General features: G+C 41.3%; 1 protein-coding gene across 15 annotated transcripts in view; it reads left to right on the top strand.

The window, feature by feature from the left end:
• The window catches only part of shank3a (SH3 and multiple ankyrin repeat domains 3a), a 1072328-nt gene that overhangs the window by 878461 nt on the left and 170776 nt on the right, over positions 1–23091 (top strand). For all 15 annotated transcript variants that reach the window (XM_072241114.1, XM_072241121.1, XM_072241124.1 and 12 more), the window contains one exon: positions 13137–13261. In XM_072241114.1, coding sequence (XP_072097215.1) covers positions 13137–13261 — 125 coding nt within the window. The remainder of the gene's footprint in view (positions 1–13136; positions 13262–23091) is intronic.

Here is a 23091-nt window from a genome sequence, read left to right as displayed (position 1 = left end):
GGAATGATGCCAGGGTATGTCCAGTCTGGTGGTATTTATACCCCCATATTACATCCCTCCTTATTGGTTAGTCCTCATTCAATCAGGTTCCTGCTCTCTCTCCATGTTTACAATCGAATTCCAGTTCTTACTTGGGCGAGACCTTCGCCTTTGTTAAAGTTCTTTTCCCTAGTTTTATGTCAATAGCTTCCTTCACCAGGCGGTCCCAAAAGCCATCGGGACGGTACAGTAGTTTTTTGTTGTTGAAGTCAATCAAATCCTATGGCCATTCCGAATGCAATGTTCTGCTACCGCTGCTTTCTCTGGGTAACCCAAACAGATGCACCTCCTGTGCTCCTGGATATGGGTTTCCACCTTGTGTCCCGTCCGGCTGATATAAAGCTGCTGCACATTCACAGGGAATCCTGTAAATGCCAGTCATCCTGTGTCCCAGGTCATCTTTGACCCATGTAAGCTGTGATTTGAGCTTCCTTACGGGATTGTGGATGGTAATAATCCAGTATTTCTTCAAGATCCTGATGATCCTTCCAGAAACCATGGAAATATAGGGAAGACAGGCAGTAGTGACACGTTCCTCCTTGTTGTTAGGTTTCCTGGTTATTTTTGTCGACCTTTTGAAGGTGATTACCTTCACCTTGTAGTCATCCTGTAGGAACGTCATGCATAATCATCTTATTTCCTCTGGGAGACTCCCCGGGCCTGAAATAACTTTTGCACAGTTAATCAAAGTAGAAAGAACCACTGTATGTTAGGAGGAGTGATGGTGGCTGTTACTGTTGAGGTACGAGTCCATGTGAGCGGGTTTCCGATAGACGCCATGTCCAAGGCTTCCATCGCATTAGAATATCCAGGAACGGGAGGCAACCATTCTTCTCTATCTCCATCGTAAATTGAATGTTTGGATGGATACTGTTCAGGTGGTCGTGGAACTGTTGGAGTGCCTGAAATCCAGGAGGCCACACTACAAAGGTGTCATCGATGTATCTGAAGAAGCATTTGTCTCACTCTAAGTAAGAACTGGAATTCGATTGTAAGCAAGGTGGGAGAGCAGTAACCTAATTGGATGGATGGACTACATGGGTGATAAATACCACTGCACTAGATATGGCTAGGCATCATCCCTGATGAAGATGGCAGAGTTTGATATTAGACATTGGATATAGTCGATACCTGTACCTGGCTTGAAGCCCAAGAAAAGTTTATTCATCCCATATGCTGGGAAAGTACTCAATCCAATTGGGACAGCCACTTTATTGGGCCAAAATGTACAGGTCCCGAAGTCCCAAAGTGTCCCAGTTAACTGAAATCCACTATATCTATTATGATAATGTGGGTTGTGTGATTAATAAACTTGTAGATGTCAGTAAAATTTGGTGGACAGTAAAGAAAGTTGTCTACAGTTACAACAGGATCTAGATCAACTGTGAAAGTGGTCAAGGGATTGACAAAAGGAATTAGTTTGCACAAGTGTGAAGCGATACAGTTTTGAAATTTAATTCAAGGCACAACATATACAGAGAGCAGTTGTTGAACAAAGAGGCCTTAGTCTTCACGTACATAGTTCCCTGAAAGTGGCAACACAGATAGACAGTGTGGTGAAGAAGGCGAATGCCTTCATTTGCCGTGGCATTGAGTGGGGTAGTTGAGATATTGTGTTGTGATTCTGCAAATCGTTGGTTAGATGGCACGGGTAGTGTTATGTGCAGTTGCAATCACTGTGTTACAGGAAAGATGTGATGAAGTTCAGGAGGATGCGGTAAAGATTGATATGAATTCTGCCTTGATTAAAATATACGGAGAGATTGTATTGGCTGGTTCTGTTTTCCCTTGAACAAGGAAGGCTGAGATGTGGCATTTGAAAATATGAGGTAGATTAGACAGCTACAGTCTGTTTCCCATGAAAGGTGGGTCTAAGACTAGAGGCAGGAACAGTAACAGCATTTAAGAGGCATTGGAGAGGTGCTTGAATAAACAAGGCATAAAGGAATAAGGAGTTAAAATGGACAAGAAGGATTGATGTAGACAGGCGAAATGACCAGTGTAGAAGTGTTGGGCTTAGGGGTCTGTTTCTCTTTTGTATAGCTCAGCAACTCTATGACATACTTCCAAACAGGATTAAGTGTAAGAGGGAAAATAGAGAACTAGAAATCAGACTCTCACCTGTTGTCAGAAAATGGTGTTTGAATGTTTTTAATTAAGTCAAAAAGAATTAAGATTAATTTTCATAGGACAGGTTATTTGTGATAAACCTCTCTGAATAGGTTGGGGAAGTCACCAAATAATATCAGGAAATTTAATAGATGCTCATTATAGTAATGGATAATTTCTAGTAACAGGTTGAAGCCTGTGGAATGGAAAGCTAGTTACTGACTGCGGCAGGAAATTGGCGAACTTGCAGAAGGCAGAGAAGAAAAGGTGGGCTGGTGCTATAATTGGAAGAATGATACTAAATGTGTCCTGCGTGGATGTGACTGGTATTGTAACTAGTCTATATTTTTACAAATTAGTTCAGCGATGAGACAATAATCCCAGTGGCCATGTTTTCTCATGACACAAAGTTCAGCATTAGGAAAAGTATTATGTTTTATTAATGTGTTAATAGACTAGCTAGAACTCTAGAAAGATGTCATTCTACAGAAATGTGGAGTCACCTACCTTCAACCTTAATAGCATAGAAGGATAAAGTATTTTTTACATGAAAAAAGAGGCAGTTTACATTCCACCAGTGGCAACTATAATGAAGTGCTTAAGATACTGCGTGATGCCATCTCTAAACAAGAAACAATACATTTCAATTCATAGTTGAGAACTTCAATCAGACTTGTTTGAAGAAAACCCTGCCCAGTTACTACCAGCAAATAACCTGCAGCACCAGAGGTCTCAACATACTGGACCACTGTTATATTATGATAAGAAATGCCTACCGTTCCATGCCTAGACCATATTTCAGAAAATCGGATCACTTGGCTGTACTTCTGCCTGCATACGAGCAGAGGCTAAAGATCAACGGTCCAGAGTTTAGGAAAACGAAGACCTGATCGCAGGAAGCCAAGGAGCAACTATGGAATTGCTTCAAGTCACTGGACTGGGCCGTATTCAAGGACTCATTTGTGGATCTAAATGAATACAACATGATTGTCATGAAACTTATTAAAACAGTTATAGGTGATTGTGTCCCCACAAAATCATTCAGAGTCTTCCCCAATCAGAAGCTGCGGATGAACCATGAGATCCAATATCCACTGAGGGCCAGATCAGAAGCATTCAAATCCGATGACCAAGAAAGTTACAAGAGGTCCATGTACAATCTCTGGAAAGCCATCTCATGGTGAAGTGGCATTTCTGGATGAAACCTGATTCAACAGTTGTGGCAGGGCTTAAATACTATCACCGCTTGTAAAATTAACTCAAGTGACATAGGCGACAACAGGGCTTTGCTTCCAGATGAGCTCAGTACCTTCAATGCTCGCCTTGACCATCAAAACGTGGAGCAACCATCACGAATTCCCACAGTCTCTGAATGTCCTGTGATTTACTAAGTCTCAGAGGCCAACATGGGAGCTGCCTTTAGGAGGGTGAACCCACAAAAAGCATCTAGACCAGACAGGATACCTGTCCAAGTACTAAAGACCTGTGCTGATCAACTGGCTGGAGTCTTCACTCAGATCTATAACCTCTTGCTTCAACAGTCTGAGGTACCCACCTGCTTCAAGCAGACTTACTTATACCGGTGCCTAAGAAGAACGTGGTAACCTGCCTCAATGATTATTGTCAAGCAGCACTTACATCCACAGCAATGAAGTGTTTTGAGAGGATGGCAATGAAACATATCAACTCCAGCCAGAGGAACAACATGAATCTTCTCCAATTTGCCTACCAGAGCAACAGGTCCATGGCAGATGCCTCTCAATGGCTCTGGACTCAACCCTGGAACAGCTGGGCAACAAAAATGCATGCATCAGAATGCTGTTTTATCAACGACAGCTCAGTATTCAATACTACCCCCCTCAAAACTAATGAATAGGCTCTGTCCTTTACCTCCTTTTGCAATTGGATCCTTAATTTCTTCACTTGCAGACACCAGTCAGTTTGGATTGCCAACAATATCTCCTCCATGATCTTCATCAGCACAGGTGTATCACCTGCTCTGTTCGCTTCACACTTATGACTGTGTGGCTAAGCACAGCTCCAATGCCATATTCAAGTTTACTGACGACACCACTGCCGTAGGCTGAAGCAAAGGTGGTGATAAATCAGCATGTAAAAGGGAGATTGAAAATCTGGCTGAGTGGTGGCCCCAACAACAACCTCTCACACAAAGTACAGTACATTTATTATCAGAGTTGTATACATTATACAACCTTGAGATTCATCTCCTAACAGGTAGCCATGAAACAAAGAAACCCAAAAGAACCCATATATAAAAGGACCAGCAAACACCCAATATGCAGAGAGAAAATAAAAACTCACTGTTCTGAACTGATGTCTGCAAGAGAGTCCCATATTTCAGCACAGAGGCAAGTAACCCTTGTGGAACAGCAACTTGAACCAGTCCATCCCTTGCCTCGGGCCCTGACATCCTGACCTTTTCAATCTGTCCTGGCACCTGAGTCGACGTCCAAACATCAAGTTCAGTCAAATCAGTACACACTGGTGCCTGAACCTTCCCACCTTGATTCGGCCTTTGGCATGGCACTTAAATCAACTGATGTTCGGGTGCTCCTTGATGGGCCCGCTGTCTCAACTCACCTCGGTTTTGCCACATCAAATTGTTTTCAAGTCCAAAAGGGAAGTATTTGCGATGATCGTTTGCCTGAAAAAGTGAGATTAACAAAGTGTTTGGTTGTTTTCCGTGTTTCGTTAGCCACCAGCCAAAAGTCACTGAAGTTCACCAGCATCACCTTAAACTGTAAGTTACTCAATGTCACAAGACCAAGGAACTGAATATTGACTTCAGGAGAAGCAAACCAGAGTCCATGAGCCTGTCCTCATCAGAGGATCACAGATGGAGAGGGTCAGCAACTTTAAACTCCACCGTGTTATTGTTCCCGAGGACCTGTCCTGGGCCAAGCACAGAAGTGCAATCAGGAAAAAAGCATGGCAGCATCGATACTTCCTTAAGAGTTTGCGAAGATTCGGCCTGACATCTAAAACTTTGACAAACTTCTATAGATGTGTAGTGGAGAGTGTATTGACTGGCTGCATCTCTGCCTGGCATGGCAACATCAATGCTCTTGATTGGAAAATCCTATAAAAAATAGTGGATATGACCCAGTCCATCACTGATAAAGCTCTCCCCACCATTCAGCGTTCATAATCAGGGACCCCCACCACCCAGTTCATGCTCTCTTCTCGCTGCTGCCATTAGGAAGAAGGTACAGGGGCCTCAGAGCTCACCCAGACGGCTCATTTGGCTGTCCTTCTCCGACCATCGACCCCCGTCAAACATCGGGCCCTTGAACCAAAGGGGCTAACTTCACTCAATTTCACTTGACCCAGTCCATCACTGAAATTTTCCCATAATGTCTGGACTCACTTTCAAGGACTCTTCACCTTATGTTCTCAATATTTATGGATTATTTATTTATTATTATTCTTTTCTTTTTGTATTTTCACACCGTTGTCTTTTGTACACTGGTTGAACACCCAAGTTGGTGAGGTCTTTCATTGATTCTGTTAGGGTTATTATTCAATCAATTTATTGAGTATGCCCACAAGAAAACAAATCTCGGGTTGTATATGGTGACATATATGTACTTAGATGATACATTTACTTTGAACTTTGAAGAACCTATCAAACTGCCTGAAATACAGTATATCTAGTGTTTTGGCCTGTACTGCTCTCTGCAGCAGTAAATTCCACATATTAACCACCCTCTGAAGAAATTCCTCCTCAGCTCTGTTTAAAAGGGACATCCCTTTATTCTGAGGCTGTGCCCTCAGATTCCAGAATCTCGTACAAATGGAAACAGTTGCTCCATCCATGCCTTTCAATATCGAATAGGTTTCAATGAAATCCAGACCAATCTTTCTGAATTCCATTGAGTACTGGCTCAGAGCTATGAAATGTTCCTCAGATGTTAACCTTTTTATCTCTGGACTCATTCTTGTGAACCTGCTCTGGAACTTTTTCAGACCCATCACATCTTTCCTTAGATGCTGGGCCTAAGATTGCTCACAGCATTCCAAATGCAGTATTACCAAAGCCTTGGCAGTATATTCTTGCTTTTATGTTCTAGTACTCTTGAAATGAATGCTGCCATTGCTTTTGTCTTCTCTACTGCTGACTCGTCCAGCAAGTTAGCATTAATATAATCCTGAACTAAGACTTCCACATCCCTTCATACCTCCACCTGTGTTATATCCCATCTGCTACTTTTCTGCCCAGTCTCCCAACCTGTTAAAGGCATCTGCAAACTCCATGCCTCCACAACACTACCTGTCCCTCCACCTATCAAGTCACTGTAGATCAGCAATGAGGAGGAATTTCTTTAGGGTGGTGAATCTGTAGAATTCATTACCACAGACAGCTGTGGAGGCTGATGATATTTAAAGTGGAGTTTGATAGGTTCTTGATTTGTCAAGGCTTCAAACGATATGGGGATGCAGCAGTAGAATGGAGTTGAGAGCGATAATAAATTAGCCATGATGAAATGGCAGAGCAGACTCAATGTACCAAATAGCCTAATTCTGTTCTTATGTCTTATGGTCATATTGTTTACAGACTTGGCCACAATGCCATCAGTTCCTTATTAGCCTATCTATGAAAAATTGCAGTCCCAACACTTAACTCCTGCAGAATTCAACATTCAAAGTAAATTTATTATCAAAGTATACCTACGTCAGCATATACAACCCGAAGATTCACTTTCCATTAGTTACTGGCAGCCATCCTGAAAAGATTCATAATCAAGTTTATTATCGCTAACATGCTGTACGTCCTGAAATTTCTTGCTTAGCAGGATCAGTACAGTGCAAGATATAAAAAATGCTATAAGTTGCAAAAATAAATAAATAGTATAAAAGGCGAATAACTGAGGATCGTTCAGACATATAATGTCGGAGGGGACATAGATAGAAACATAGAAAACCTACAGCACAATACAGGTCCTTCGGCCCACAATGCTGTGCCAAACATGTACTTACTTTAGAAATTACCTAGGGGTACAAATAGCCCTCTATTTTTCTAAGCTCCATGTACCTATCCACGAGTCTCTTAAAAGACCCTACCGTATCCACCTCCACCATCGTCACCGGCAGCCCATTCCACGCACTCACCATTCTCTGCATAAAAAACTTACCCCTGACATCTCCTCTATACCTACTTCCAATCACCTTAAAACTGTGCCATTTCAGCCCTGGGAAAAGCCTCTGACTATCCACACGATCAATGCCTCTCACCATCTTATACACCTCTATCATCAATGCCTCTCATCATCTGAAACTCCTCTATCATCAATGCCTGTCATCATCTGAAACACCTCTATCATCAATGCCTGTCATCATCTGAAACTCCTCTATCATCAATGCCTTTCATCATCTGAAACACCTCTATCATCAATGCCTCTCATCATCTGAAACTCCTCTATCATCAATGCCTCTCATCATCTGAAACTCCTCTATCATCAATGCCTCTCATCATCTGAAACTCCTCTATCATCAATGCCTCTCATCATCTGAAACTCCTTGATCATCAATGCCTCTCATCATCTGAAACTCCTCTATCATCAATGCTTTTCATCATCTGAAACACCTCTATTATCAATGCCTCTGATCATCTGAAACACCTCTATCATCAATGCCTTTCATCATCTGAAACTCCTCTATCATCAATGCCTCTGATCGTCTGAAACACCTCTATCATCAATGCCTCTGATCATCTGAAACTCCTCTATCATCAATGCCTCTCATCATCTGAAACTCCTCTATCATCAATGCCTCTCATCATCTGAAACTCCTCTATCATCAATGCCTCTCATCATCTGAAACTCCTTGATCATCAATGCCTCTCATCATCTGAAACTCCTCTATCATCAATGCTTTTCATCATCTGAAACACCTCTATTATCAATGCCTCTGATCATCTGAAACACCTCTATCATCAATGCCTTTCATCATCTGAAACTCCTCTATCATCAATGCCTCTGATCGTCTGAAACACCTCTATCATCAATGCCTCTGATCATCTGAAACTCCTCTATCATCAATGCCTCTCATCATCTGAAACTCCTCTATCATCAATGCCTCTGATCATCTGAAACACCTCTATCATCAATGCCTCTGATCATCTGAAACTCCTCTGTCATCAATGCCTCTCATCTGAAACTCCTCTGTCATCAATGCCTCTCATCATCTGAAACTCCTCTATCATCAATGCCTCTCATCATCTGAAACTCCTCGATCATCAATGCCTCTCATTATCTTATACACCTCTATCTCTTGTAATCTTGTGCATTGGAGTCTCATTAACACCTGAGGTTCTGCTGGCAACAGTGGTATTATCAGCAACTTCATAGATGGCATTTGAGCTGTGCTTCTCCACACTGTCATGAGTGTAAAGAGCGAGGAGCAGTGGGCTAAACTTACATCCTTGAGGTGATCCTGTGTTGATTTACGGTGAGGAGGAAATGTTATCTGATGCATACTGACTGTGGTCTTAGCCTCTAACACCATGGACTTTTAACTTATTTAGCAGTCTTTTTGTGGCACCTTGTCAAAGGCCTTCTAAAAATCCATGTAAATAATGTCCACCTACTCTCCTTTGTCTGACCTGCTTGTTCTATCATAGAGAATTGTAACTGATTTACCAGGAATAATCTCCGTTAAACAAAACCATGCTGACCATCCTATTTTGTCTTGTATTTCCAATCACCCTTGGAGAGGCATAATATGATTATGAATAATCAGCATGGCTTTCTCAAAGGCAGGTCATGCCTTATGAGCCTGATTAAATTTGTTGAGGATTTGACTAAACACATTGATGAAGGTAGAGCCATAGATGTAGTGTATATGGATTCCAGCAAAGCATTTGATAAGGTACCCCATGCAAGGCTTATTGAGAAAGTAAGGAGGCATGGAATCCAATGGGACCTTGCTTTGTGAATCCAGAACTGGCTTGCCCACAGAAGGCAAAGAGTGGTTGTAGATGGGTTATATTCTGCATGGAGGTCGGTCACCAGTGGGGTGCCTCAGGGATCTATTCTGGGACCCTTACTCTTCGTGATTTCTATAAATGACCAGATAAGGAGCTGGGGGGATGGGTTAGTAAATTTGCTGATGACACAAAGGTTGGGGGTGTTGTGGATAGTGTGGAGGGCTGTCAGAGGTTATAGCAGGCCATTGACAGGATGCAAAACTGAGCTGAGAAGTGGCAGATGGAGTTCAACCCAGATAAGTGTGAGGTGGTTCATTTTGGTAGGTCAAATATGATGGCAGAATATAGTATTAATGGTAAGACTTTTGGCAGTGTGGAGGATCAGAGGGTTCTTGGGGTCCGAGTCCATAGGACACTCAAAGTTGCTGCACAGGTTGACTGTGTAGTTAAGAAGGCATACGGTGTATTGGCCTTTATCAACCATGGGATTGAGTTCAAGAGCCGAGAGGTAATGTTATAGCTTCATAGGACCCTGGTCTGACCCCACTTGGAGTACTGTGCTCAGTTCTGGTCACCTCACTACAAGAAGGCTGTGGAAACTATACAAATGGTGCAGAGGAGATTTACAAGGATGTTGACTGGATTGGGGAGCGTGCCTTATGAGAATAGGTTGAGTGAACTTGGCCTTTTCTCCTTGGAGCAGTGAAGAATGAGAGGTGACCTGAAAGAGGTGGATAAAATGATTAGAGGCATTGATCATGTGGATAGTGAGACTAAAATGGCTAAGATGTAAGGTGCTTGGAAGTAGGTACAGGGGAGATGTCAAGGGTAAGTTTTTCACGCCAGTGACGGTGGTGGAGGCAGATACAATAAGGTCTTTTAAGAGCCTCTTGGATAGGTACATAGAGCTTAGAAAAATAGAGGGCAATGGGTAACTCAAGGTAATTTCTAAAGTAAGTACATGTTTGGCACAGCATTGTGGGCCAGAAGGCCTGTATTGTGTTGTAGGTTTTCTATGTTTCTATGTTTCCGAACTGTATGTGTGGCATCAAAAAGCCAACTATAGCATTTTGTAGTGATTATCAGATTTGATGTATCAATACATTTTGACTCAACTTTTAACTCACTGGTTAATGTCGATAAATGTGAGGTTATCCACTTTGCTGGTAAGAACGGGAAGGCAGATTATTAACTAAATGGAGTCAAGTTAGGAAAAGGGGAAGCACAACGAGATCTAGGTGTTCTTGTACATCAGTCACTGAAAGCAAGCATGCAAGTACAGCAGGCAGTGAAGAAAGCTAATGGCATGCTGGCCTTCATAACAAGGGGAATTGAGTATAAGAGCAAAGAGGTCCTTCTGCAGCTGTACAGGGCCCTGGTGAGACCACACCTGGAGTACTGTGTGCAGTTTTGGTCTCCAGATTTGAGGAAGGACATTCTTGCTATTGAGGGAGTGCAGCGTAGGTTCACAAGGTTAATTCCCGGGATGGTGGGACTGTCATATGTCAAAAGGTTGGAGCAGCTGAGGTTGTATACACTGGAATTTAGAAGACTGAGAGGGGATCTTATTGAAACATATAAGATTATTAAGGGATTGGACACTGTGGAGGCGGGAAGCATGTTCCTGCTGATGGGTGAGTCCAGAACCAGAGGCCACAGTTTAAGAATTAGGGGTAGGCCATTTAGAACAGAGTTGAGGAAAAACTTTTTCACCCAGAGTGTGGTGGATATATGGAATGCTCTGCCCCAGAAGGCTGAGGAGGCCAAGTCTCTGGATGCTTTCAAAAAAGAGGTGGATAGAGCTCTTAAAGATAGCGGAATCAAAGGTTATGGGGATAAGGCAGGAACTGGATACTGATAGTGGATGATCAGCCATGATCACAGTGAATGGCGGTGCTGGCTCGAAGGGCCGAATGGCCTACTCCTGCACCTATTGTCTATTGTCTATTATCAGTTAAAGGAAAACTTCAATATTTGGTATTGTAGGTGTTACAGGGAAAACGTGATGATAGGAATTGTACTCACCTGTTGATACAATGAAAGGAATGGAACCCCAAATTAAAATAGGACTGTACATGTGAAATAATTACAGGAGCCAGATGTTTGAATTAGCCGCATTATTTTGTATCTTTCCACTCTTACTCGGAGAAGAGCGTGTAGAGTTAAAGAATCTCAAAGGCTATGATGAGATCAAAGCCACCTTTGTTCCAATTGATAGGTGAATTAGTGTAGAGCCCAGTGGTGCAGGTTTCCACAGCCTATATAGTGGGCTGGACACACACACACACACACACACACACACACACACACACACACACACACACACACACACATACACACCCACCCACCAGAAATATCTTGAGTATCAGCCTAGAATTGAAAATGGAAAATTTCTGTTTGATTGCATAGTGATTGTTACTGGATGAGTATTTGGGGGCTGACTTGAATTTATACTCTACCAAAGCAGCTGAGGAATCTAAATTCAGTAAAATTGAACCAGTGATAATAGCTATATAACAACCCAACTGTCATAACAATCCATTTGATCAACTAGTGCCTGTCAGAGGAGCAAATCTGACATTCTGAGCAGCCTAAACTCTAGTCCCACAATATAATAGACGACTAGTTACTGACCAGTTCTGCTGTGGATCATACCTCTGTAATGTTGACACAGTTATTCTCTTTCCACTAGCATGGCTTGACCTCGCTGTCACATTTCTTTGCCTGTGTTCTCTCAGTTTTTCACATTTACATTTTATCTGCTCTTCCTCATTAACCTATCAGTCATTTGCTTCATCAACAGTTTATGCCCACATCAATCATGGCCTTCCCCTATAACAAATACTCCTTTTGATCTACTACCGATTCACCACCATCAATGAAACTTAAAATGTATTTTTTCTCTCGTTCCCATTTCTGGTTAGAATTTTTGACTTGAATCATTAAATATTATTATTTTAAAACATTGTAACCGTTCAGAGTTGTGGCATAATCATTACACTCTCTGATGGAATGGGAGAAGAAAGATGGGCGGAAGGTAGTTTTTGATGGAGCACAAAGGATCTGATCAGGAGGTGGACAGTTGCCAGATACAGAGTAGAAGATGACAGATAAGGAGAAATATCTGGTGCAAGAATTAAGAATTGGATTTGAAGTTAAGCCTACTTGGTAATTTTTTTGTTCTGCTCTGAAACACCAGCAAGTATATATTATCTATTTCAAGGTATTGTAAAAGTACTAATTGTCATTCATTGACTGTGGGAGACGAGTTCATGTAGCAACTTTTGAATTGTACTTTTGGTGTAATGTTATCTTACTTTATTCTCTACCAAATTGTGTCATACTTTCCTGCATTAAATTTAATTTGCCACTTGCTTTTCATTAATGCAGTCTATTTTCCCTTGTTCAATCACTATCTTCATCATTATTAAGCAATTAGGATAAGCCAGCAAAATCAGCAATCCCTGAGTCATGCTTTGGATAACACTATTGTATTCTGGAGCCTCGACCCAAAATGTCAACCATCCCACTGTCTCCAGATATGCTGCCTGAATCACAGTTCCTCTTGCCTTTTGTTTTTGGCGCCAATGCATACCGTCCTCCAGCTTGGTAGGCAGCTATTCGCCACATCTCCATTTCCTGTCCAAAACTGAATTTTGTATCAGCCCATTAATCTGATGAATGTAAATTTTGCTGACAAGTTTAATACATTGCATCTTCTCAAATGTCTATATCGTGTCAATGAATTACATTTATCAATACTCTGTTCATTAATCAGAAAACTCATTATAGCTGGCCTTAAACAAATAAACTTTCACTTATTAATTTGTTATTGTCGATGTATCTATTAATTTTGTTCCTTGTTATCATTCCTAGCAGCTTCTCCATCACTGACAGTAAACTATCCAAGCTAGAATCATGAGATGATTCAAATTTAAAGTTTTGGGGGATATTTTGGCTGAGGGAATTACAGAGAGTAGAGTGAGTGAGAGAACAGGAGTAAGTGTGGGTGATTCACAGAGACTGTTCTCTTTTTCTATAGCTGAGACTCCAATTGAAGAATTCACACCCACGCCAGCATTCCCTGCTTTGCAATACCTGGAATCGGTGGACGTGGAGGGAGTGGCATGGAAAGCTGGGCTAAGGACAGGAGACTTCCTGATTGAGGTAATAATGCGTCCTTTATTTGATGGAAAATGGTTATTGAAAACAATTCTGAAGCAGAATTATTTCTACTGGCAGAGTGCAGTAGTAGTAATTGTGGCTATTAAATGTTTAGAATATGTAAAGTGAGTTGGAAAGCTGGAATGCACAAATTATCATATCCAGTGAAAGCCTGGTTAGTATTTTCAGTTCTCCGGATATTCCCGTATATTGGGATATTGTCCAGTTAGCCTAGTGTGTTTTTTGGAAAAACATTCCATCCATGAGCTTCTCATATTGTACCATCTGCATATTCATTCTGACCTTGCTTTGGGCTTTGATTAAGTTATGCCTTAATTTCCAAATTTTCGAACTTCTTTTCAAGTCCTTTCATAACCTTTCCCTACCTACTTATGAAATCACTGCAGCCTAATAAACCTCCAAAATTTCTGATATTTCAGCCTCTGGATCAGACCTAATGATAATTCCACACCACTATCAGTTCCCTTTTTGGCTGCCAAGACTATGGATAGAGATAAACCATCTTTAAACTTCTCTGTTGCTTATTTCCCTCATTTTATTTGCTGATTAACAAGTATTTACACAAATACTTTGATCACTCAACTCATTGCAGCCAGAAGTCGTGATACATATTGTTATCTATGACATAGGTTGAAAAATTGAGGAGGTCCTGAAAAAAGAATACAGGAAGTTAGGAAGGATGCTGAGAAACAGGACCTCAAGGGTAGTAATTTCGGGATTGCTGCCCGTGCTTTGTGACAGTGAAGATAGGAACAGAATGAGGTGACAGATAGATGTGTGGCTGAAGAATTGGAGCAGGGGGCAGAGATTCAGATTTCTGGATCATTGGGACCTCTTCTGGGGCAGGTGTAACCTGTACAAAAGGAATGGGTTGCACTTGAATCTGAGGTGTCCAATATCATTGTGGACAGGTTTGTTGGGAGTGGTTGAAACTAATGTAGCAGTGGGGCAGGAACCAGTACGATAGAGCTGAGGATGAGCCAGCAGGTTTACAAGTAGATGATGGATGTAACATGAAGGACAAGCCAATGATTGGGTACAAATGCAGACAGAGCAAAGAGTTAAATTGTACCACTGAGGCAAAATTCAGAAAGATGAAGAATGCAGGACTAAGGGTGTTGTATTTAAATGCACATAGCATTTGGAATAAGTGGACGAAATTGTGATACGATTAAAGATTGTTCAGTATGACATTGTGAACATCACTGATTCGTGGCTGAAAGAAGGCCATAGTTGGGAGCTTAACATCAAAGGATATACTTTGTATCAAAAGGTCAGGCAGGAAGGCTTAGGCAGTGATGTGGTTCTGCTGGTAGGAGATGGAATTTCATCTTTAGAAAGAGGTAACATAGAGTCAGAGAATGTTGAATCTTTGTGGGTGGAGTTAAGAAACTGCAAGGGTGAAAAAACATTCTGGGAATCATACATAGAAACATAGAAAACCTACAGCACAATACCAGCCATTCGGCCCACAGTGCTGTGCCAAACATGTACTTACTTTAGAAATTACCTAGGGTTACCCCCCATAGTCCTCTATTTTTAAGCTCCATGTACCTATCCAGGAGTCTCCTGAAAGACACTATTGTATCCGCCTCCACCAACATTGCCAGAAGCCCACTCCACGCACTCACCACTCTCTGCGTAAAAAACTTACCCCTGATGTCTCCTCTGTACCTACTTCCAAGCTAGCCATAAGCCTCCAAATAATTGCTAAGATGTGGGCTTGAGATTTGAAAGGGAGAGAGAAAAGGCATATAATAAGGGTAATGTCAGAATTGTAATGGGCGACTTCAATATGCAAAGGGATTGGGAAAATCAATCCCTTGAAAGGGAATTTGTTGAATGTCTATGAGATGGTTTTTAGAGCAGCTTGTGCTTGAGCCTACTCGGGGAAAGGCTATCTTAGATTGGCTGTTGTGTAATAACCCAGATCTTATTAGTGAGCTTGACATAAAGGAACCATAAGGAAGCAGTGATCATAATATGATTGAATTCATACTGCAATTTGAGAGGGAGAAGCACAAGTCACGTATATCAGTATGACAATGGGATAAAGGGAATTACGGAGGCATGAGAGGGGAGCTTGCCAGGTGGATTGGAGGGGGATACTGGTGGGGATACTGGCAGAGCAGAGGTGGCTGAAGTTTCTGGGAATAGTTCAAAAGGCGCAGGATAGATATGTCCCACAGAAGAAGTTTTCAAATGGCAGGAGTAGGCAACTGTGGCTGACAAGGGAAGTTAAGGACTGCATAAGAGCTAAGGAAAGGGCATATAAGGTAACAAATGTAAGTGTTGGATGATTGGGAAGCTTTTAAAATTCAACAAAACACAACTGAAAAAGCTATATGAAGGGAAAAGATGCAGTCAGAGAGCAGGGGTGAGTGCCGCTGATATTACAAAGAAAGCTGAAAGGTCTTAACGTGCATAACTCACCTGGGCCAGATGGAATACCTCCCAGAGTCCTGAGAGAGGTTGCTCAAGAGATAACAAATATATTCGTCATGATCTTTCAAGAATCACTTGATTCTGGCAAGGTCTCGGAGGACTGGAAGATCGGAAATGTCACTCCACTCCTTAAGAATAGAGGAAGGCAAAAGAAAGGATATTATAGGCTAGTTAGCCTAACCTCAGTGTTTGAGAAAGTGTTGGAGTCTATTATTAAGGATGAGGCTTTAGGGTTCTTGTACACTATTGATAAAATAAGTCAAAGTCTGCAAGGTTTCTGTAAAGGGAAATCTTGCCTGACAAATCAGTTCGAGCTCTTCAAGGAAGTAACAAGCAGGGTGGACAAAGGAGAGGCTGTGGATATCACTTAGTTGGATTCAGAAGCCATTTGATAAGGTACCACATGAGGCTGCTTAACAAGATAAAATCCTATGGCAGTACGGGAACGATACTGTCATTGATAGAGGAATGGCTGATAGGCAGGAGGCAGTGAATGGAAATAAAAGGGACCTTTTCTGGTTGGCTGCCAGAGACTAGTGGTATTTCTCAGGAGTCAGTATTGAGACCACTACTTTTCACATTGTTTGTTAATGATTTGCTAATGGAATTGATGGCTTTGTGGCAATGTTCGCAGATGATAGGAAGATAGGTTGAGTGGTAGGTAGTGCTGAGGAAGCAATGCGATTGCAGCAGGATGTAGACAAATTGGAAGAATGGACAAAAAAGTAGCAGATGGAATATGGTGTTGGGAAATGTATGATAATGCGTTTTGGTTAAAAGAATAATAGTGCAGACTATTATCTAAATGAGGAGAAAATTCTAACATGGGGAGAAGGTTCAAAGATCAGAGGTGCAAAGGGTCTTAGGAGTCATCGTGCAGGACTCCCAGAAGGTTAATTTACAGGTTGAGTCTGTGGGATAGAAGGCAAATGCAATGTTGGCATTTATTTCAAGGGGAGTAGAATATAAAAACAAGGAGATAATGCTGAGGCTTTATAAGACAGTAGTCAAGCTGCACATGGAGTACTGTCAACAGTTTTGGGCCCCATATCTCAGAAAGCATGTATTGTTATTGGAGAGAGTCCAGAGGAGGTTCATGAGAATGATTCCAAGAAGGAAAGGGTTAACATATGAGGAGCTTTTGGCAGCTTTGGGCCTGTACTCACTGGAATTTAAAAGAATGCATGGGGATTTCATTGAAATCTACCAATTGTTGAAAGGACTAGATAGAGTGGATGTGGAGAGGATGCTTCGTCTGGTGGGGGTATCCAGAACTAGAGGGTACAGCCTCAAAATTGAAGGGCAATATTTTAGAACAGAACTAAGGAGAAGTAAGAAGAAGTACAGTGAAACTGTGGAATGCTCTGCCACAGACTGCGGTGGAGTTCATGGGTATATTTAAAGCAGAAGTTGATAGCTGATTGGTCTGGGCATCAAGAAATATGGTGAGAGGGCAGGTGTATGGGTTGAGTGGGATCCGGGACCAGCCATGATGGAGAAGACTTGATGGGCTAAATGGCCTAATTTGCTGCTGTGTTTTATGGTCTTATCTCTTGAGGTGGGTTGGTATGAAATTGTGTTTGATGAAACACTTTTAACACTTCATTCAGAGAACCATGTACATGAATGTGACAGCTGAGCTTGAGTGTCCCAGGAGCTGGTGTATTCTCGCCAGGAGTGTAAGGCCTAGTGCTCATTCATCATCAAGTGTGTTGCTTGTGTTAATCCCCTTTGTTGTTTAAGTTCCTCCCTGCTTCCTTTATCTTTCCCAAGGGCCATGTCTGATTTTAATTTCTTACACCTTACAAGTGCTTCCTTTGTCCTTTTTGACAAAACTTACAATATCTCTTTTCATCTGAAGTTCCAAGACCTTGCCATCCTTGCTTTTCATCCTCATGGGAGGATTTTAGGCTGCTCCGGAAAGTTAGATCACCTGGGATGCAGGGAGAGTTAGCTAGCTAAATCCAGAGCAACACACACAAAATGCTGGAGGAACTCAGCAAGTCGGGGTGCATCATTGGAAATGAACATAACAGTTGTCATTTCAGGCCAGACCCTGAATACAGAATTGATTGATGGTACATTTCAAAGGGTGACAGTGTTTCTCCACTGGAGGCCTTTGACTAGCAGTGTGCCTCTTGTTTGTCATTTCCATCAACAATTTGGATGAGAATGTGGTTAGCAAATTTACAGATTAAAGATTCAAGATAGTTTAATGTCACTTCCTGTACACATGTAAAGGAGAATGAAATAGTTGTTACTCTGGATCCGATGCAGCACAAAAAACACAATAAATTTAGATACATAAGATAATTATATACACAGATTGATTATATGTACATAACATGATACTAGGTTCAGAAGTATCTGTACATAGGTTGTTAATACAAACTACACATCTCATTGAATATTTTGAAGTGCATGCAATAAATAAATGATTAACTAAATGAAGCAGTTGTTGCAATAAGTTCTCTGTGTGTATCTTGACCTCATGTATTGCAGCAGTTCAAAAAGGTGACACACAGCCAACTTCCCAAGGGAAACCATTAACAGCAATTCATAACATCCAGTGAATAAATGCATTTTAAAAAAGAGGTTTATGTTTCAGAAACAGTTATTTTCCCTCAACCATCAGGCTCTTGAATTAGACGGGATAACTTCACTCACCCCATCGCTGAACTGTTCCCACAACCAATGGAATCCCATTCAAGGACTCTTCATCTCATGTTCTTGATATTTATTGCTTGTTTACTTGTTACATTTATTATTATTTCCTCTTTGTAACTACTGTTAATTCCCTCAAGAAAATGAATCCCAGGGTTGTGACATATATGTACTTTGATAATAAATATTTGCTTGAACACCACTGGAAGTAAACACCAAGCAAGTAGGTTGGACACTCAAAGATTTGGTGAAAAAAAAGTTACTTCAAGCTCTATATAAGAGGGTTCAATCAAGCCAAAGGTAAGTGGTTCCAGTTTAGATACAATAATAATATTCAGACTGTTACGGATTTCAAAGTTGAAACTTCAAAGTAAATTTATTATCGTAGCATATATATGTCACCATATAAAACCCTGAGACTCATTTTCTTGTGGGAATACTCGAAAAATCCATAATAGAATAATAACCATAATGGAAGCAATGAAAAACACAAACTTGGGTGATCAGCGAGTGTGAAAAAGACAACAAATTGCAAATACAAACAGAAAGAAATAATAATAATAAATAAATAAGCAATAAATATTGAGAACATGAGAGGTAGATTTCTTGAAAGTGAATCCATAGGTTGTGGGAACTCTTCAGTGTTGGGCAAATTAAGTTATCCCAACTGTTTCATGATCCTGATGGTAGAGGGGTAATAACTGTTTCCAAACCTGGTGGTCTGAGACTTGAGACTCCTTTCTTTTCAAATCTTTTTGTTATTATATTATTCAAAAAGAAATAACATGAGTACATTGAAGTAACAGCACTTACAATGTCTCAAGGGAAAAAAAACATTATCTTAAAGATTGAAAAATTTTGGGATAATAAAAAAAAACCCTACTAAGCAGAAAAAGAGGGGAAAAACCCATTAGGTGTACAACCCTGGAGTCATGCGTGATACAAAAAGCTTCTAAAAATAAGCATCAAACCACCAGCAAGAAAGAAAAATATACCAAAAAATTTATAATTAGATCGTGAAGAAAATCTATCAATTAGCTCACATGATAATAACGAGTAAATGAGCCCCATCTTTTCTCAAAATCAAATATAGGTTCAAAGGTTCGACTGCTAATTGTCTCCAAACTAAGACATAGCATCACTTGAGAGAACCATTGTGACAAAATAGGAGCTGATGTATCCTTCCACTTCAACAAAATGGCCCTCCTAGCTATCAATGTAACAAATGCAATAACATGTTGGTCAGACACAGAATACATGGATATTTTGAGGAGTTATTCCAAAAAGCACAGTTAACTTGTTAGGTTGTAGATTAATTTTAAGTACTTTAGAAATTGTCGAAAAAAACTGACTTCCAGAACTGTTCCAGTATACAAAAAGACCAAAACATATGTGTCAGTGTAGCTATCTCAGTTTTACATCTATCACAATAACTATCAACATTAGGAAATATTTTAGAGTCTCTCCTTCGTCAAATGGTAACGATGCACAATTTTAAATTGAATCGGTGAATGACTAGCACAGATTGAAGAAGAGTTAACCAGTTTCAGAATCCGCATCCGAGACTTGAGACTCCTGTATCTTCTTCCTGGTAGCAGCAGCAAGAAGAATGCATGTTTTTGGGGATGGGGTCTCTGCTGATGGGTGCTGCTTTCCTTCGACAACGTTTTGTGTAGATGGTGGGGAGGGCTTTATGCATGATAGACTGAGCCATATCCACTAGTCTTTGGAGGATTTTCCATTCAAGGACATTGGTGTTTCCATACCAGGGAGTGATGCAGCCAGTCAATTATACTGTCCACCACACAACTATCAAAGGTTGTCAAAGTTTTAGATGTCATGCTGAAAATCATCACAAACTGCTGAGTAAGTAGAGGTGCTGTTGTGTTTTCTTCATAATTGCACTTATATGTTGTGCTCAGGACAGTTTCTCCAAAATGATAACACTGAGAAATTTACAGTTGCTGTCCCTCTCCACCTCTGGGTCTCTGATGAGGCCTGGCTCATGTATCTCTGGATTCCTCTTCCTGAAGTCTATAATCAGCTCCTTGGTCTTGCTGACACTGAGTAAGAGTTTATTGTTGTGGCACCACTAAGCCAAATTTTCAATTTACCTACTAAATGCTGATTTGTCATCACCTCTGATTCAGTCTATGACAGTGGTATCATCAGCACACTGAATATAGCATGTGCTTGGAGGAGATGTTGTTGCCAATTCAAACTGACTGGGGTCTTCAAGTGAGGAAATCGAGGATCCAATTGCACAGAGATAGTGAAGCCAAGGTCTTGAAGTTTATTGATTAGTTTTGTGGGAATGGTGGTGTTAAATGCCGAACTATAGTCAGCAAAGAGCATCCTGATGTATGCATCCTTCAGGTCCAGCTGTTGCAGGGTTAAGTGAAGAGCCAATGAGATGGCATCTGCTGTGTATATTTCATCACCAACCTCACAAAACAGTGTGGATGTAAGTGCTGCTTGACAATAGTCATTCAGGCAGGTTACCACGTTCTTCTTAGGCACCGGTATAAGTAAGTCTGCTTGAAGCAGTTGGTTACCTCAGATTGCCGAAGTAAGTAGTTAAAGTTCTGTGTGAACACTCCAGCCAGTCAATCAGCACAGGTCTTTAGTACTTGGCCAGACATCCCATCCGGGCTGGATACTTTTCGTGGGTTCACCCTCCTGAAATCTGTTCGCACATCAGCCTCAGAGATTGTAATAATGGGATCATCAGAACTATGGGAGTTGCATGTTCCAGGTTCTTCCATGTTTTGACAGTCAAAGCGAGCATAGAAGGCATTGAGCTCACCTGGAAGCGAGGCCCTGTTGTCACCTATATCACCCAATTTTACTTTATAAGAGGTGTTGAAATTCCACATTAAAGTAAAAGAGAAGTCTGTATAGTCCTGATGCAGGGTTCCAACTGAGATTTTAATAGCTGTATAAGACCTGGTAGATGGTCACAGCTTCGCGTTTGAAAACTAGTGTTAGGTTCCAGTTGAATGCATGTTGTCAGTGACAGACCTAGTACAAGGTTCCATCTCAGAATCTGATGAATGTAATTGGCTTGGCACAGAGCAAAAGCTGGGGAGGATGATCTGACCAGGTATGGGGTTGCAGCTCAGAACTAACAGGACTGATGTAGAGTTCCATTTTGGAATGCAGTATCTGTTACAAGCCTGGTGCAGAGTTCCATTTTGCAGTTTGATGGCTGGAACAGGCCCTTCCTTCTGCCTGATTCCATTATCAAGTCTGGTACAGGATTCCACTTCTGAGCTTAAAACCTGTACCAAACTTGGGACAAAGCCTGCAATATGATGCCCATGTCAGATCATGGTCACTTTGAAAGGAAGAAAAAAACTACAGCTGGGAGGATTCCCACCGCGCCCAGTGACCAGGTGATCTCTGTCTCAGAGGCCGACGTCAGATTGTCTTTCAAGAAGGTGAACCTTCACAAGGCAACAGGTCCCGATAAAGAACCTGGTAGGGCTCTGAAAACCCATACAACCAACTGGCCGGTTTGTTCAAAGACAGTTTCAATCTCTGATGGCTGCAGCTAGAAGTTTCCACCTGCTTCAAAAGGGCATTGCAAAGAAATCTTTTTCCGTTGGGGATATGAGATGAGGAATGGCAAATGGATTCCAACTTAGATACGTGTGAGGTAATGCATTTTGAATAGTCGAACCAGGATAGGGCCTATACAGTGAATGATCGAACACTTATCAGTGTTGTGCATCAGAGGGACCTAGGAGAGCAAGTTCTAAGTTCTCTGAAAGCAGCCATGCAGCCTGAAAGGTGTTGAAGAAGGCGTTTAGCTTGCTGGCCTTCATCACTCAGGGAATCAAGTACAGGAGTAGGGACATTATGTTGCAGTTATATAAGTCGTTAGGACAGCCGCATTTGGAGTATTATGTAGGGTTTTGGTCACCGTTTTATAGGAAAGACATTGTCAAGCTGGAGTGGAATTGGTTTAAGAAGATGTTGCCTGAACTAGAGATTTTGAGTTAGTGGGAGAGTTTGGCCACACTGGATCTTTATTTCCTAGAGTGCAGGAGAAATACGGTACCACATAGGAGTTTATAAAACCATGAGTGGTATGGATAGAGTGGACAGAATAGTCTTTTCCCCAAAATTGGGAAGTTCAAAAGTAGAGGGCATAGATACAAGATAAGAGAGGAGAGGTTTCAAAGAGATCTGATTCGTAACTTCTTTACACAAAGGGTACCTGGGCTTAGCTGCCAGGAGAAGTAATCTAGGCAGGTACAATTGCAACATTGAAGAGGCATTTGGATATGTACATGGAGAGGATGGTCTTAAAGGGTTTGGGGCTGAACACGGCAACTGGGACTATCGGGAATGTTGTGGTCGACATGGGCCAATTGGGTTGAAGTTCCATCGCCCATGCTCTGTTGCTCTATGACTCTATGAGATGTGAGAATTTTTTTTTAAACTCATGATGCTGAAAATCTAAAACAGAATATGTAGGAAATACTCAAAAGGTCAGGCTGCATCTATGAGAAGTAGAACAAAGTCAACCTTTCAGTTCAGAGACTCTTCATCAATTAACAAAGTTCTGTTTCCACAGATGTGGCCTATGCTGCTGAATATTTAAAACATTTTCTCTTCTTGCTTCTGAGATGAGTCTTATTTCAGCAATTGCTAAATAATACCCATTACAAATTGAAGTTGGGGTTGTTTACGCCACT

Source organism: Mobula birostris, chromosome 23 (genome assembly GCF_030028105.1).
Source record: "Mobula birostris isolate sMobBir1 chromosome 23, sMobBir1.hap1, whole genome shotgun sequence".
Lineage (NCBI taxonomy): Eukaryota > Metazoa > Chordata > Chondrichthyes > Myliobatiformes > Myliobatidae > Mobula > Mobula birostris.
The sequence above is the reverse complement of the archived record's forward strand: the minus strand, read 5'-3'. Positions and strand labels throughout refer to the sequence as shown.